The 17,003-nt window shown below is 55.5% G+C and overlaps 6 protein-coding genes across 6 annotated transcripts; 3 read left to right on the top strand and 3 right to left on the bottom strand.

Moving 5' to 3' along the window:
• Window positions 1-186: 186 nt before the first annotated feature.
• Window positions 187-1,792, bottom strand: PG997_004906 (uncharacterized protein; the record flags this gene model as incomplete). The annotated part of the gene is made up of 3 exons (XM_066809221.1): window positions 187-1,174; window positions 1,219-1,465; window positions 1,537-1,792. The coding sequence occupies 3 exons, from the start codon at window positions 1,790-1,792 to the stop codon at window positions 187-189; spliced, it is 1,491 nt and encodes a 496-aa protein (XP_066672839.1).
• A 2,414-nt stretch (window positions 1,793-4,206) lies between these two features.
• PG997_004905 (uncharacterized protein) lies at window positions 4,207-7,149 on the top strand (the record flags this gene model as incomplete). The annotated part of the gene is made up of 7 exons (XM_066809220.1): window positions 4,207-4,341; window positions 4,413-4,662; window positions 4,717-5,910; window positions 5,995-6,062; window positions 6,143-6,240; window positions 6,349-6,784; window positions 6,886-7,149. 7 exons carry the CDS (start codon window positions 4,207-4,209, stop codon window positions 7,147-7,149), a joined length of 2,445 nt encoding a protein of 814 aa, XP_066672838.1.
• A 681-nt stretch (window positions 7,150-7,830) lies between these two features.
• On the top strand, window positions 7,831-9,766 carry PG997_004904 (uncharacterized protein; the record flags this gene model as incomplete). Its single annotated transcript, XM_066809219.1, has 2 exons — window positions 7,831-8,382; window positions 8,471-9,766. 2 exons carry the CDS (start codon window positions 7,831-7,833, stop codon window positions 9,764-9,766), a joined length of 1,848 nt encoding a protein of 615 aa, XP_066672837.1.
• Window positions 9,767-10,228: 462 nt separating this feature from the next.
• PG997_004903 (protein toxd) lies at window positions 10,229-11,617 on the bottom strand (the record flags this gene model as incomplete). Its single annotated transcript, XM_066809218.1, has 2 exons — window positions 10,229-11,079; window positions 11,134-11,617. The coding sequence occupies 2 exons, from the start codon at window positions 11,615-11,617 to the stop codon at window positions 10,229-10,231; spliced, it is 1,335 nt and encodes a 444-aa protein (XP_066672836.1).
• Window positions 11,618-12,492: 875 nt separating this feature from the next.
• On the top strand, window positions 12,493-13,965 carry PG997_004902 (ketoreductase; the record flags this gene model as incomplete). Its single annotated transcript, XM_066809217.1, has 5 exons — window positions 12,493-12,568; window positions 12,633-12,684; window positions 12,753-12,882; window positions 12,982-13,293; window positions 13,426-13,965. Coding segments are annotated over 5 exons (1,110 nt in total), but the record flags the coding sequence as incomplete, so codon positions are not given.
• A 277-nt stretch (window positions 13,966-14,242) lies between these two features.
• PG997_004901 (MBOAT family protein) lies at window positions 14,243-16,807 on the bottom strand (the record flags this gene model as incomplete). Its single annotated transcript, XM_066809216.1, has 7 exons — window positions 14,243-14,580; window positions 14,657-14,753; window positions 14,812-15,496; window positions 15,590-15,678; window positions 15,740-15,861; window positions 15,936-16,176; window positions 16,286-16,807. The coding sequence occupies 7 exons, from the start codon at window positions 16,805-16,807 to the stop codon at window positions 14,243-14,245; spliced, it is 2,094 nt and encodes a 697-aa protein (XP_066672834.1).
• Between the last annotated feature and the right edge of the window lie 196 nt (window positions 16,808-17,003).

Below are 17,003 nucleotides of genomic sequence, written 5' to 3'. Positions count from 1 at the left end.
GTAAATGAAGTGTAGCGAAGATTACTTTCATGTAAATATCTAGCATGTACTGACCTCACATTAATCAACATACATTGAGTTATCACTCCAACCCATTCGTTTTGTTACGCTTCAATAGACTGTATTTACTGAGAATCTTCGCATTGAAATATTAAGTGACTCCCACCCCATCTGCCCCTGTCCTGGCTAATCTCTTTCAGTCTGTACCGGCTGCTGCAACTCTGGCGGGTGTGCCAACCAGAGTCCGAGCGCCAGCAACGCGAACAGGACAGCCGCGAGGTACAGCGGCAAGCCTAGCCACTGATCCCCCTGCCCCTCGCTGTGGCGCAAGCCCGCGTCCAGGAGGCCCGACAGGAACAGCCCGACGACCAGGAACCCCGTCTGCTCCACCACGGCGAGCATGCCGAAGAAGCGTCCCCGGTGGGCCGGCTCCACGAGGCGGGCCAGCACTGCTCGCGCGAGACCTGGTACGGGCGCGCCCAGGGTGAAGACCACGATGCCCGCGGTAGCGCCGCGCGCAGTTGAGGACGCGGCGAGGATCAGAGTGCCCAGGATGGGGAAGAGGGCGAAGAGGCGGGCGAGGTCGAGGTCCCGGGATAGGGGATGGAGCTGGGATGGCGAAGATGCGGTAGAAGTGCCGGGTTCTCTGTGCCGGTGGAGGAAACTGAGGTGGCGGCGGTTGTAGAACATCAGGAGAGGCGGTAGCAGGACCAGCAGGGCGAAGATGGTGGTGCCGGCCCGGACGGCCACGAGGGCGGAGGAGGCGGCGAAGGTGGTCGAGTAGCGGAAGGGCGCCGTTCTCGACAGGATGGACGCGGTCGTGGTGGCGATGGGCATGGTGAGCGCCGCTGCCGGGGTCAGGAGCCAGATAGGGGTGCTGTTGTGGCGGAGGCGGGCCAGGAATTCCATGAGCTCGGCGAGGGTAGAGAGCATGGTCCGTTGCCGATATTGCGACGGCGGGGCGAGAATGATGTCCAGTGTTTCTGGGAGCGTGAAGAGGAAAAGGACACCCGCCACGGTAAGACCGAGTCCGAGTTGTAGCGGTGCCCAGGAGGAGGCTGACATTAGAGATGGGGTGCTGACGGCTGCCACGATCTCGGCGAGAAGCACGCTGCAGATTGCGATCTGGAATGATATTGTTCTGCGTGGTACATGGCCTGCGTCAGACAGGTAACTCGGCTTTTCACGAGATCTGTAGGGGTTTGCAGTCTTGCTTACCGCCAACGGTCGAAGGTCACGTCAGAGATGATGGTGAACACCATAGCCTCTGCAACACCGATTCCACCGCCGATAAATAGGACCAGTCCAGCAACGGACACCGATTCCACAGAGATGGTCGGCACACTCATAGCCAAGACCATCGAGGCTATTTGAAAGATCCCTAACCCCGACAGGCTCATAAGAAATACGAGTTTTCGGCCAACAATATCGGCCAAAGCGCCATATATCAGCGCCGTAAGGATTGCTGGAAAGGAGGGTCGTCAGTTTCAGAGCACTATACAGTTGATCACTCGACAACGGGCTTGATTATCATACCAGGGGCCGAGGCGGTCAAAGTTGATAGCATTTGGATTACATTGACCTCGCGAACCACCGAGATGGTTTGGCATTGCTCTGGGGTGAGGGAATCCGGGTCGACTCCCGGATTCTGCCGAATACAGACATACTGTTGGATGAGAGATATCGACGGAATATCGGTAAGGGTCAAGCCTATCTGCACGAGGAAGACGGTGATGGTCAGTATTCCCACCACGCACGCCGGTCTTCGACGTATGGTCTCGAGGTATCTCATGGCGATATCCAAGTGTGGTTTATTCTGTGAGTTCGATTTACGGTTGTTTGATTCCAAGCCAATACAATCTTGATAAGTCAAAACAGCTGGTTGATCTTGAATGGAGCCCCAAGTACAGGGATAAAAGTACTTGGCAAATACAGATAAATCAACATCAAGGTGCGATGACCAGTTGCTGCACGAACGAGAATCTCACAATTAGTCGACGGGAGCAAGCAAGGCTTGTCGGACGATTTCATTGTATCGACCATATGAACACTCCATCATACGCATCATAATATCTGCGAGTTATCTCTGAGTGGACGCAAGTAATATGCCGGGCCTTCACCACGAATGAAGCCCCTTGGTGAAACTGCCTCTGAGTGATGCCAGTTGCTGTGTCAAAGACACTACACTGCAAACTACATAATTTGGCTTCGATTGAACACGACTGTGAGCGTACCTAGGCACAAGACGCCGGGCTCTGTCCAGAAGAATGGACATATTATTCATTCTACTGGTCAAGAGATGATAAAAAGGCATCTGCAGTTCTCATCCATGCTGGTTGAGCAAAGGAAGCCTGCTAAGGGACACACGCTTGATGACTGTCTGCCTTGAGTCCTCTGTTGGTGTGGGTGTGGTGCCTTTGCCTGTTGACTCTGCAGACGTCAACACAGGAGTCGTCACCACAACGCCATCGCGACTGACAAGATTGTCTCACTTTACAGCCAATCTTAAGATGCCCCCATATCTAGAAGTTCTTTTGTACAGCTTCCTTAGCTATCATGTAAGTGGCGTGCATAGTGCAACAGATCTGCCCTACCGCGCGTACTGTTGCACAGACAGTTGGCGATTTGTAGAGCTGCTGCTAAAAGATACATCATCGACGTACCATGACTGGACCCCTGTCACAAGATTTTCCAATTAATTTCCGAGCTGGGACTAGACTCGATTTGGAGGGGTGATCCGGCCCAAAGTTCCGGACGCACCTGCAGCAGTTCCCACTCCCCCAAAATGTTAGTCAGTACCTAGGTACCTATCGATGCCTTTCACATTCGCGTTGACCCTTGCATCAATCTACCCATCCCCATCCCCATGCTGAACAGACCATGTCACACCATCAACCTTCTTTCGGACATATTCGCAGATACAAATCCCCGCTGGATTGAACACGGCCCCGACACCACCACATGGGAAGCTTGGATCACTGTCGGGCAGAAAGTGATCGTTGCTTGTCGGGAAGCTTATCTCTAGTCTTTTGCCTAAGGCCAGTAGGGGATCAATTAGTCCCTTCAGGTGAAGTAGGTCCAAGAAAGCGCCTCTTGCTTAGAGCTGATCTAGACTGTTTTCCTTCATTTTCAGCTCGCCAGAAACAGACTGGCTAATCCGGATTGCCAGTAGTAGTCCTATCGAAAAGGGGCAATGGGGGAACTGTCGCCTGTTTTTGCGGCACAGCTGTGCTGGCATCCTCCATCCTTGCCACTGGCCCTTCAACCCTCTTCTTCATTGCTAAGGCCCACCCGTCCAGGCGGCCGAGGTCGACCGTGACGTTTACTCGCCTTTAATCTACCCAGGTGTGCTGGAACGTGCAGTGCTATTCCGCCATTACCATGGGCGGGAAAATGTGTCTGGCCATCTGCTAGCATGGTTCCCCTTTCAACAGTGGACAGAGCTGCTTGGTGGCCTCGAGGGAAGGCATCGCCAGCTCAGGTCGGAAGGGGCGCCAGCCGTGGATGTATTTCGAGCCCGCAGTGGTACAGATACTCCCAACTCTAGCTCCATCATATTCTGACAACTCTGTGCTGCTTGATGGTTGACGCAGGTACCGTTGGTGAGCCAGTCCCATCCTTGCAGTCTTGCAGTTCTGGAAGAGCCCGGGCGAATGAACGGCGCTCGCCGCCTGCGGGTGTTCCTGGCAAGACCCTAGTCCATATCCAATCGCTAGCTGAACCCATGCCAACACCAACCCATAGTCAGAGCCGGCGTGACAACCAAATCTGGCGATACCTGCACGCTAGCTATTCTTTCATAGGCAATCATTTCGCCTGTCAGCAGTATGGATTCTCACCCTCCGACCAGTCATGGCACGCTTGGCACCTAGCGACTCCAGAGAGGAGTCGGTCTGGCCTCGCTTCTCTGTAGTAGTAGCATGGCTGTGCCTCATTCTTCGACCGAGTGGTGTGAAGTGAAATTAGCCACCCTAGATCCAGCAGCCAGCTGCAAGAGGCAAGTTGAGGCAATGCGATGGTTGTGTCGATTCGAATAAGACCCTTTAGGCGCCCCGGGCCTGGTATCAAAGGGTTTCTCCTTGGTCACTCCGTTCGTCAACAACCAAGCAAGCCCGAGCATCTTCGCGGCACACGACGTATCTCACGTCTTTCTTTCGTTAAACCAGAGCCCTTCGTTATATAATATAACATACCATAGCCATAGCCATGGCTCCCTCCCTCATTAATACCGTCGGCGTCGTTGCCGCTGCTTTTGTGGCCAGTAGCAGTGCTACCAAGTCGTACAAGATTGCAGACAAGTACAGCTCCTCCAACTTCTACAACAAGTGGAACTTCGTGACGGTAAGACTTTCTATGTCTCTCATCCATAGCTTACATGTATCGACTAATACTGATCCGTTCGCCTGGGACAGATCGATCCCAACAATGGATATGCTGAGTACCAGACCCAACAAGGTGCCAACGACCACAACCTAGTTCAACTCAGCGACGATGGCTTCTATCTCGGTGTTGATTACAACCAGGCCATGCCTGATACATGGGATAAGTACCCAGGGCGCAGGAGTGTACGAGTTGAGAGTCAGCAAACCTACAACCACGGCCTCTTCATTGGCGATTTCTCTCACCTCCCCAAGCCCACTTGTGGAACGTGGCCTGCCTTTTGTAAGTCGATATTGGGTCTTGAAGGATGAACGTCAGACGCTAATGGAGGGATAGGGATGTTCGGATCCAAGGGTGAATTCGACTTCCTCGAGAACTGGAATGACCTGACCTTCAACCGTATCACCGCCCATGCGAACAATGGTCTTTGCACCATCAAGCAAAGCGACATGTCCGCTTCGGTGGTGACTAACAACTGTGCCGATATCGCCCCTCCTCAGTATGACTATCAGGCATGCTCGGCCAACTCGTATGATGGCGTCTTTGGCTCTGATACGGGCGGCGTCTACGCAACGGAGTGGACTTCGGAGTACATCAGGCTCTGGAGCTGGAAGGTTGCCCCTGCCGACGTCCAAGCCGGCAAGCCGGACCCTTCCACATGGGGAAAGCCCATGTTCCAAGTCAGCGATTGCAACATTGACCAGAACTTCGCGGATCTCAAGTTCGTCTTGAACATCAACTTCTGCTCTGTTGCCAACCAGCCAGACAAGTGGGGTGCAACGGATGGCTGCGCCACGAAAACTGGAAAGGGCACATGCATGGAATACGTCGCCTCGAACGGTGCCGCTTTCCAGGACTCCTTCTTCAAGGTCAAGGGCATTTCCGTGTACGAGCTGACCGAGGATCCCCAGACCTCTACCACCAGCTCCACCACGACCCCCTCCAGCACTCCTTCCAGCACCACTTCCAGCACCCCTGTCAGCAGTGACCTGCCCTCTGCCACTGCTACTACCTCTGCCTCTGCCTCTGCCGCTGCCTCTGCCTCAGACGCTTCTGCCTCGGTGTCCGACTCGGCCCCGGCCTCTGCTTCGGTCTCCACTTCCGATGCGGCCTCTGCCTCGGTTTCTGCTACTGTTTCGGCCTCTACCCCGGATTCCGCGTCTGCTTCTTCCTCTGGTTCAGCCGTTTCCTCTGATTCGGCCTCTGCTTCTTCCTCTGGTTCGACTTCTGCTTCTGTCTCTGACCCGGCCTCGGTCACTGGAGTCACTGCGAGCGACTCATCTGCCACCACCGTGCCCACAGCGAGTGTCACCACTCCTGCTGACAACGACCAGCAGTCCCTTTCTACTTCGGCTTTCCCCACACTCTCGGTCAGCGCTCCTTACAAGAACGGCACCATCAGCTCTTCCCAGCTGAGCCTTACACCCACTGTCGACCCTTCGTCGGCAACCCAGTCTTCGGGAGCCCAATCATCGGGAGCCCAATCGTCCGATGCCCAGTTTACCACTTCTACGGAATTCGCAACCAGAGGTTAGTGTTCTCGGTGCTGGTGAGCGAAGCTGATTGCGATCAGCTTACCTCCGGAATTGCAATGATTGACTGACAACGTCACAGTGTACACCGTTACTTCTTGCGCCCCGACCGTTACCAACTGCCCCGTAGGCTCAGTGACCACAGAAACTGTAAGTTCCACAATGCACTACGTGTTAATCATGCAATATTACGAAAGGTTCAGTCTTGCTAATCCGATTTTATTCTCCAGGTTGCCCTTTATACCACAGTTTGCCCCGTGTCTGATAAGAACAACTCGCCCAAGCCGACTCCCCCGACCTTCTTGACCCAGACCGCATACGTCACCAAGTAAGTAATTTCCATGATCCATCCCTTTATATGATAGACTGTCTCCGTATAGTAGGGCATGTTATTATTTGTTGCTTTGTAGAGAGCAATACTAACACTGGTTTTTAGCATCTACACTATTACCTCGTGTCCCCCGACAGTCACGAACTGCCCTGTTGGCTCCGTCACCACGGAGGTTGACACCACCACCAAGCTCATCCCTGTCGCCACCCCGACTGCCCAGGCGGACTCGCCAGTGTACAGTACCGTAACTCGCAAGGTCACTAACGTCTACACCATCACCTCCTGCGCCCCCACGGTCACGAACTGTCCCGTTGGATCCCTGACCACCCAGGTCGGCACCCACACCACTGTTGTTCCTGTTGTCAACTCTCCGGGCGCCAACGGCAGCCCCAACGGCAGCCCCAACACCAAGACCGACGTCTACCCCGTCGTCGGCCCCAGCGGCCCCAACGTGAACGGCGGCTCCGACAATGGCAAGACGACCACCATCGTCTCCACTGCCCATAGAACTAAGACGATAACCATCAAGCCGGCTTCGTCTGTCGCCCCCTCTGTCGGAGCCTCTGCCGCCCCTTCTGTCGGCCCCTCTGCCGGCCCCGCTGCCGCCCCTCTGCCGCTTCCAATCCCACCACCGACGCCGAGGTTGCCGTCTACGTCACTGCCACCGTGGTCCCCGTCGGTCCCAGTGCGCCCGCCATCGCCCTGGTCAACGCCCTGGTCAACAGCACGACCAATGGCACCGCCAACGCCTCGCTGTCCAAGCCTGTCATGGTACCCGCCGGCACCCCGGCTGCCGGCTGCACGGGCAGCGACTGCAAGGTCCCTGCCAGCAGCGGTAATGTCCGCAACAGTGTGGCCAGTGCCGCTTTCGTCGTTGTCGCTGGGCTTTTCGCCCTGGCTTTCTAAATGAAGCTTGTAGTCACTTGACTCTCACCTTCGTGTCTTGGTGGTCCCTAGGGTCCGTGAAGACACGATTTGTCATTGTCATGGCTTCCTTCTCTAGTGTATAGTTCCTATGTTTTACAGACTTTAGCCTATATGTTGCGTCTATAGTTGTTTTGTATAGTGGAATATTTTGCATAATGTCGGCAGTCTCGAGGTCAGCTGTGATATACGTGAATAAGTGCCTCCCTCGGGTTTCCAATCTTACGATTTCTGTGACACATACTAGTAGATTAGCCTAACGGTGATAATGACCAAACCTCCAGCCGGACGACGGCTTGTAGCCAATCAGCGGATACGTATCTACAAACTGACCCATCTGCCCAGGCAGGCGTCTTCAGTCTCTTTGCCACGTCTTTTCCACGGCGCCAAGATCTTCCAAAGCCTCGCCCGTCATTGTCACCTTCATCTTATGAATAGTTTGCGATGGCTAGCTCAATGATTGTCAGAGACGGTGCTCAATCGTTTCAAATTTACCGACCAGCATCCAACGGTGATATATCAGGTCCCATCTGTAACAGATGCTTGACCATCGCGTGTGCTGTACATGCCATCAACCGACGATTGGACGAGTATTGGGAAGGGGGGTTTGACAACTCGATTGACATTACCGTAGCGGCACGATCGACTTGCGGGTTCTGCCGCATGCTGGTCACCATCATACCCCCGCAGTTCCGGGCGGGATCCGTCGCTCGGGCACCGTTGCAGTTCTTCCCTCTGACTTTGAGAGCCGCCGAGATGAAGTTCGAAGGCTTCGGCGACGTTGTTGGCTTCACTCAGCCTGGTGCTGATTCGCAAGGGTCTCCATATTCGACGCCGTACAGCCCGGTGGGGATGCTGAGCCGCAGTGGTAAGAGGGATACGTTGATTCGGCCGCGGCGGGTGAAACCGACGGTCGACTACTCGGTTGCGAAGGACTGGCTTGCCAACTGCAGAGATGGGCACCAAGTTTGCGCGTTGCAGCGGCCTGGTGCTGCGTTGGATTTCCAATTGCGCGTTATCGACTGCGTGACGCGCCAGGTCGTTTGCGCCCCGAGCCATTGCCAGTATGTGGCATTGTCGTATGTTTGGGGTGAAATTAAACAGGCACCCAGGGGCGGAGATCCTATCTCACCGGGGAGGTTTCCCATGGTTGTCGAGGATAGCATCACCGTGGTGCGAGAGCTTGGCTACCGTTTCCTTTGGGTTGACCGCCATGTGAGTGTGCGGGTGTCCTCCTATAGGGCAGTTTGGCTGCTTGCCCCGAGCGTTGAAACCAATATCTACCTAACTAACACCACACGAGTGCATCGATCAAGATGATGCAGCAGGGAAGCACGCCACAATCAGCTCTATGCATGTGGTATACGGCAACTCGCAGCTCACGATTATTGCGGCCGCTGGTACGGATGCAGAGTATGGTCTACCCGGCGTAGGAACCCGAGCGAGAGAGGAGCAAGGCTGCGTCACAATCGGAAAGTATTCCTTTGTGAACATGTTCCTCGATGCGCGCACGGCGCTCAAGCACTCCAAATGGGGTACCAGAGGATGGACCTATCAAGAAGGCCTGTTGCCTACACGGAGGCTCATATTCACGGACCAGCAGGTCTACTTCCAATGCAACACCGCGCATTACATGGAATCGATGTGGTGGCCGGACTACCTTCTTGATTCCGAGACATCACTGACGCCCGTTGCTGACTGGCCCCAGCCCGCGTTCCAGCTGATCGGGGCGCAAAGCAATGCAGACGAGAAAGCCCAGTTACTGATACGACTAGTGCGCAACTATTCACAGAGGAATCTATCATACGAAGCCGATACGATGCAGGCGTTCTTGGGCATCCTTGGTATGTTCTCGGCCGACGACCCTCCTGTCTACCATGTTTGGGGGACCCCGGTTACTCGTGGGAACTGTCTGAACCGGGCCACGAACTCGATGTGGCTCACTTGTTGGTACCACGAAACTCCAAGCGAGCGCCGATCCGGATTTCCCAGCTGGTCCTGGAGCGGTTGGATGGGCTCTATCGAACCGACTAGACTGAGGGATGCCGGCATACTGGAGTCGTCGTACTGCCAACGTATCGAGGTGCGCGACGCGGACGACGATGCTGGGACTGCCATTACTCTGGACCAATCTTGCGTAGACAAGCACCAGCACGCATGCGCGCGTTACGCGACCGGCTCCCACCTCCTCCGATTGAGGGTCACGCGCATGACCGAAGTCACGCTTCGGTACATCGCGTCCGAGTCCGCGGCCTACGTGAGGAGACCGGCCGGCGGCGGTGTGCACGTGCTGCATCGGTTACGAGACGACGACGTCTCGCTCCAGCGGGATGCGCTCCTCCACGGCGGCGGCAAGACGTTGCCGGCCTTCCAAGCCAATGATCACTGCATCATGGTCCTTCGGCCGTGCAGTGGTGGTGATGACCACTACCAGAGGGTTGGCGTTTTCTTCGCGCTGGATGATTACATTCTGGAGCAGCCGGACGGGTCGCTGAGCTGCGCCGTGTATGGGAACGGGGACGACTACAGGCGGTATTATGGAAATTTCCGCGGCGAGTGCGGTGTTGGATTTCATACTCAGGATATAGCCCTTGTTTAGATGATAGAATCCCATCAATTGATTAGTCATTAAATCAATTGGTCAAAGGGCGCTTTGGCGGAGTGGTTAACGCGATGCCCTGCTATGTGTTTAACACGGTAGTCTAGGCATTTCCCTCGGGAGCGCAGGTTCGAATCCTGCAGGCGTCGTTTTTTTGCGGATTGTGCATACTGATCTACACTTCTTGTCTATCCTTTTGACACTTTTGGCATTTTCCTTTAGGTACATTTGAGGTCCCGGTGCAATGGCTTATTCTGATGGCACCAAAATGAGTCAAAGGCAATGGGAAAGATCCATTCGCTTTGTGGGGGCTTCTGCTTCTGCCACTGCTATCTTTTGTCCCTAGCACCCTGATGACTTACTCGAACAAGGCTGCTCCTTGCATCTTGACAATACCACCTCCCCACCTTCATTCACACCAAAACTGCAGGGCGACATTTCTATTGATGAGATGGCCAACCCCTACGAAGTCATCCGACCGTGGAAGTCCTCGATCGCATCCTTCACCATACCGTGCACGTCGTAGTTCCAGATTTGGTGGAACCGCCGCGTGATCTCCTCGCCAAACTTGACCGAATCGTTCCCGACCGGCTCAAACTGCCACTGGAACATCTCGCTCGCCTCCCGCGTCGCCTTGACCAGCCACTGCGTCCGCTCGTATCGGATGTCCTGGTACGCCGCGAGGGCCTTCTGTACGAGCTCCGACTTGGTGGCGGGCTTGCCGCCGCCGTTGATCCCTCCGTCGTCGGCTTTGGTAATGACAAAGGTGGGAGACAGCTGTTGGTCCACGGCTTCCAGCAGCCCGGCCAGCGCCAGCGCGTCTTCCATGCCGAAGCCGGCTCCCGCCCCGAGATGCGGGCCCGTCGCGTGGGCGGCGTCGCCGGCGATGGCGACGCTGCCGCGGGCGTAGTAGGGGGCCGGGTGTTCCAGCATGTCGAAGACGGCCCATTTGTCGAGGTCGTTCGGGAGCAGGTTCACGATGCCCCTGGCGCTGGGCTGCCAGTCCCCAAACGCCTTGACCGCGGCGTCCTTGGACCCCAGCGCCGTGTGTTTCCCGTCGGGAGCCTGCCAGGGCTCCGGATCCGACACTACCAGCAGCACGTTCAGGAACTCCCCTACCGGGTAGGTGATGGAGTGGGCGTTTGGGCCGTTGTACATGAATCTGGTCGACGCCCTGTACTTGCTGATGTGCTCGTAGGCCTTCTCCATGGGCACCAGGCCCCGGAAGCAGAACTTGTGCGTGTACGAAGCCGCATACTCTTTGCCGACGAGAATGTCTCGAACGCGCGATCGGATACCATCACAGCCGATGGCTATCGCTCATTAGTTTGATGTGGTAGTACTTGAGGACACTCTTATCGACTCACCTACGTCCGTCATCTCACTGGTGCCGTCTTTAAACTTCATCTCGACTCTACCTTCCCCATCGTCGACGATGGAGTCGATTTCCTTGCTGAACTTAATATTCTCCGCCGGGAGCAGCTTGGCCAGCTCCTCGATAAAGGCCGACCGCCGGCACCCCTGAAAGCCCTGCTCGCCGACGTAGAGCTTGTAGATGACCTCGTCGCTGCCGTAGCCGTCGATCCACTGGAAGTAGTCCTCCCCGTTGGGCGTCGCGACATTCTTGTACGCCTGGTGCACGCGCGGGTCTAGCGCCTTGAGCGCCTCCTCGGCGTTGGGGCTGAAGCCGACGCCGGCCCCGATCTCCTTGATGCCGCTGGCCCGCTCGTAGATGGTGAAGTCGATGCCGCGCTTCAGCAGGCCCAGCGCGAGCGTGACGCCTGTGATGCCGCCGCCGATGACGGCGACGTGGAGACGCGAGGTGCGGGTAGAGTCCGGAGGTGAAAGCATGGCTGCACCTTTGGGGGAACCCAGCCTGAGTCTGTCGGCGATTGTGTGATGTGGTGTGGAATCTCAGATGATCATGTAGCACGGCGCAACTCGTTCTCTCAGGTAAGCCGTAGTGTAATATAAAACACACTCGGAAACACTCGAATATGCGGCCTCTACTCAAACGATCTGACATATATCCGCGCAATCTCGCGGGATTCTTGGTCAATTCGAGACTTGAGTGTATAGGCTTCGTCACCAGCTATCCCAGACACAATCAATCGGTCAATAATAACATCGAATCTCTGACGCCCAAATCTACAATATCAGTGTCTACAGACACGGCGGTATTAGCCGAACGCCAGGTACATCTGTTGGTCAACTGTGAAGAGTCGAAGAGAGAATGCGCAGCGCCATCGGGGCGTCCTGTGGGGTCGTCCACCCGGACCCCCGAGGTGGTAAGACAAGGTCTGATCATCCCTATTCACTAGGATCAATGCTCAAGCACCTTGGCGAGGATCCCCGCCACTGATAATTGGCTACTAGGGACCATGTTACATCATCACAGCTCCTGGGGAAACAGCAACGCAATCCTCGAGGGCGTTGGATGTTGGCATAGCGGCAGCCCGGTGGGAAAGGCAACGGTCTGGAAACCCAGACGTCGAGGGACTGCCGATCTATTTATTAGATCGTTCTCGGAAATCCACGATGGATTCCGCTCGGACACCGACCTTAGCCCGGGGATCTTGAACGGACATTGCAGGGATGCTCTGCTATGCTCAATAGTACATTTGCCCTGCCACTGAACCTGCCTCCCATGTGGAACACGCCGCATGGATTTTGTATAGCTCTTGTTATATTTTCTAAGTAACTGGTGATAGCCTCACTACTTGAAAATGCCTGCTTTGTTGGAGACAAGTTCGGAACGGCCCAATAAGAAGCAAACCAGCAAGGGCAAGGTTCTCCTAACTGGTAAGTACCTCCTGGAAAGCCGCCGGGCTCATGGAACGAGACTGTGATTGACCGGAACCTCTAGGTGGAAGCGGCTTCATCGCCTCTCACGTACTAGACTACCTGCTGGATTATGGGTATGAAGCGCCAGGAGCCAGAGACAGTCTAGCAGTGGGGGCGTTGCTGACGATGAGTCCCATTCTAGCTTCGAGGTCGTCGTTACCGTCAGGACAGAGGAGAAAGGCCGGACGATAGTGAAGACCCTCAAGGACCCCTCGCATCGGTGCTCGTTTGCCATAGTGGAGGATATCGCCAAGGAGGGCGCATACGATGCAGTAAGCTCCTCACAGTCGTAACGAGGAGCAAATCCACGCTACACACAATACACACCGGAATTGGTGCTAATCACACTTGCTAACTGCGTGGTCATGTAGCTCTTCCAATCCACAGCCGACAGCGGCGGCGAAGAGAAACCCTTCGACTACGTGGTCCACACGGCGTCGCCGTACCAGTTCCATGTGGAGGACCCCGTGAAGGACTTCCTGGACCCGGCGATCAAGGGGACGACCGGCCTGCTCCATTCGATCCAGGCGCATGCCCCGTCCGTGAAGCGGGTTGTCATCACGTCGTCCTCGGCCGCCGTGATCAACCCCAACGGGCACGCCAAGGTGTACGATGAGACGCACTGGGCGCCGGTTACGTGGGAGGACGCCATGGATCCCAAGAATACCTATCGGTGCAGCAAGGTACGTTGAACATACCGCTCCGAGCACCCCACCTGAACGATATTTTGCTCGCGTGTCCCCCTTTCCTCCAACATGTCTTCTATATTGAACCCCCTAAACAAAGTCGAAAAACTAACACCTGACCTCCAAAAGGTCTTCTCCGAGCAAGCCGCCTGGGCCATCGCCAACACCACAGACCCGCGCCCGAACTTCGACCTCGTGACCCTAAACCCAACATACAACTTCGGCCCGATCCAGCGCGGCCTCCCGCGCCTCGTGTCCGTGAACGCGTCCAACGCGCGAATCCGGGACCTCGTCCTCGGCGTCAACGGTCCCCGCGGCGCGAACCCGGGCCTCCCGCCCACCGCGCCCGTCTTCACCTTCGTCGACGTGCGCGACGTGGCGCTCGCGCACCTGCGGGCCCTGACGGTGCCCGAGGCGGGCGGCCACCGGTTCTACCTGGTGGGCGCCCACTTCTCGAACCAGCACGTCGCCGCCGCGGTGGCGCGCAACTTCCCGGGGCTGCGGGACCGGCTGCCCGTCGACATCGGCGCGGAGCTCGACGATTTGCCCGCCGACGTCTACGGGTTCGACAACGGCAAGTCGCGGCGCGTGCTCGGGATCGAGTACAGGGGCCTCAAGGAGAGCGTGGTGGATACGGTGCACTCCATGCTGGCCCACGAGGATGCGCAAGGTACATCTTGATTATCTCTATAGAAGTGTTTTTGGAGGAGTGAATTGCTGGCAGCAAGGTTGTCACGTACAGGAGTGTCAGTATGTCCCATCTATAGATCTATTAGCCGCGGATAGTACCAGTGACGAAGAGTTAAGAAAACGAACAGACTGTGGAGTTTGATTCAACTATTCTATGTAGACTTCTATCCAGTGCCCCCGTATCCAACCAGTAATAAATCCTAAAACGACCCGAGGGCGCCCATGACCCATGCCAAATAATACAAGTTACAAATCTCTAAAGAACCAAGTACAAGCTGCACAGCAAGCTGGGGCCGGTGAATATGCCCACCCAAAAGGTCATGTTGCCAATGGTCTTCTTGTTCTTGAGCCAGCGGCTGCGGCTCAGGGCCACGAGGGGCAGCTGGCACATCTGCATCATCAGGAGGTAGCCTCGGAGCTTCTTGAAGATGCACCACATGACGAGCTCGTGCACGCACGCGGACAGGAAGAAGGTGATCAAGGTCGCCTGGTACTTGTTGACGCGCATCGACGAGATGGACGAGTGGTACACATGCCGCAGGAGGAAGTTGTGGACAGGACGGTTCCAGTCCCGAGCGAATTGGTCCCAGGAGACTAGCGAATTATTATGCGAATTAGTTTCCATCTTATCAGGGCAGCTCAGGAGGGCAACAAAAAGAAATAGTCTTACCGCTGTTCCACCACGCGTCATAGAAACTCCTATCGGCGAAGCACGTGAGTTCGGCCAGCAGGTTGAGAGCCGTCTCCCAAATCACGTACCACGCGAGCTAAGCGGCATATCGGTTAGTGACTCCATCTGTGAAGTTTAACGGAGGGCTTCCTTACCATGTATTCCATCATGAATGGGAACACGAGGTCGCTCAAGATCCAGGGGAACTCTGCGAGTCGTTCAGAGGTGGACCAGCCCTCTTCCTTCATCTTGAGGGTAAACATCACCACGGGGTACATGTAAGCCTGAGACACCATGATCATGACGAAGATGAGTCCGAACATGGCTATGCCCTTCTCGGCGACATAGTACCAGTTGATACCCTCCGAGCGAGGGTATTCCAGCTCATAGACCAGAGTGGGCAACACGATCCACTCATAGTGGTTCGCGAAGGTGATATTGTTTGGGTAGGAGCGAGAAGGATAGGTTGCCTTGCCCTTGAGCTCGTCAGTGAGCGCGTCAATCTCCCACTTGATCATGCGCTCAAAGAGCTGCAGCTGGTTCGTGTCGAGGGGCTCCCCAGAATCAATTGTTGCGGAGATCTGCTCAATGCCGTCTGTGATGCTGCCCTGGTGGATGGACTGACGTCTCTGCTTGTATACGCTTGCTGATGGCTGGTTGGCGAGGTGCTCGATTGACAGCTCGGGCATCGGCGGACTGGTCTGAGACGGCGAAGTAACAGGATTGATGAGGTCTAGCTGCTTGAGTTTTTGTAACAGAACCTCCCGCTTCTCAAAAAGAGTTGATAAATGGCCGTTGTAGAACGCATACGAATGCTGCTTCATCAACATCACGAGCCCACTAACCGAGCATGAGTCAGCGAAATTCTAGACCTCGCCCACAAAAGCAGGCAAACACAGACTGCAATCTGAGCATCTCGAGGAGTTTACTTACTGAAGCACGAAGAATACCGTATGTGTCCAAGGCCAGTCGCGAATTAAGGGGAAGCCAATCACGCCGGCGATGAAAAGGGTTTGCCAAACCTGGGAAAAGTTTACAATGTCAGCAATTACCTACTTCCAACAGGGCAGGACTCGATCTTACGTTCTGGATAATCCAACCAGACTTGTCCCACCTGATATAGCGGGCATGGACGAGCCTTTGCAGAATCCAGTCGAAGCCTGTCAAACCACACATGACACCGTCGGAGACGAGTAGCACGACGACTAAGATGAATGTGAGCCCACTTGAAACTGTAGTCGAGAAAAACCTTTTGCGCAGTGCGGATCAGATGACTTACCATCTCTTCGGAACATGTTTCTCATAATCTCGTTAGTCCCCAGCGGGCTCCCGGTTTTTCTCCAGTTGTCGGCGGCCATCTTCAGGATAAGGAAGGCAACGGAGATCCAGAACAGCGTGTAGAAGCCATGGAAGACGCTGTTGGCAGCAGTCTGGTTCTGCCTGTCAAAGGTAGAAAATTGCCGCGTGAACACCATGTCTCGTAGCTTTTCCCTTCGGCCTGGGTTCTTCTTCTCTTCTTCCTGCAGAATAAAGTTAATTTGACATGTACTCAGGGAGCCATGCATACGCAGTCCAGCTCGGCCAGCAAATAAGTGTCGGCCAGGAGTAGGAAAAGGAGAAGAAACATACCCTCTCTAGCCCCCTTCTTAAGATGGCTCTCAGCTCCTGGTCGTCGGCGGCCACGACGTACGTCTTGCTGCGACGATCTCCCGATGGCCGCGTTGCCAGGGGCGGTAGGTTCTCATAGCTGGAGCTCTCGGTGTTGGTCGAGTTGGTCTTGTCGTCCAGGTGCACGACATCAGGCGTGGCAGTGGCCGAATTGTCGTACGAGTCTGGCTTGACGCGGCGCCGCAGATAGACTGATACTGGCTTTTCCTTCTGCTGCCCCAACTGCTGCCCCAACTGCTGCTGTTGCCGGTCGTAGTCCTCCTCCTCGCTGGTGCTCTCGTTGGGCGTCCTCGCGAGCCCCTGCTGCTGGGTCTTCCCCACGGCCTCGATTAGCTGCGGTGGGAAGTAGCCGTCGGAGCCATTGGCTCGCACGGGATCACCACCATTCGCACCACCGTTGCTGTGGTGGTGTTGGTTGGGACCGCCCGCGTCTGCGCTAGTGTCCATCTCGCTTGCGGCGTTCAACGGTTCTGACTCAGACATGGCGATGGATTTTGTGTACATCCGGAGCCCGGAGATACAAATGGCGACCCGATCCTCTTCACACCCGTCTTACCGATTGGACCGCGCCGTGTATACCACTAGGTGGATGACAGACAAATAGAAAGGCCGATTGATACCTATCAGAGAACAAATGCAGACGGCGTCGACGCGACACTGTGATTGGACTGTATGCGGA

This window comes from Apiospora hydei (genome assembly GCF_038363865.1).
Source record: "Apiospora hydei strain CBS 114990 chromosome Unknown utg000004l_segment0_segment0, whole genome shotgun sequence".
Classification (NCBI taxonomy): domain Eukaryota; kingdom Fungi; phylum Ascomycota; class Sordariomycetes; order Amphisphaeriales; family Apiosporaceae; genus Apiospora; species Apiospora hydei.
This window is presented reverse-complemented; position numbering and strand designations above follow the sequence as displayed.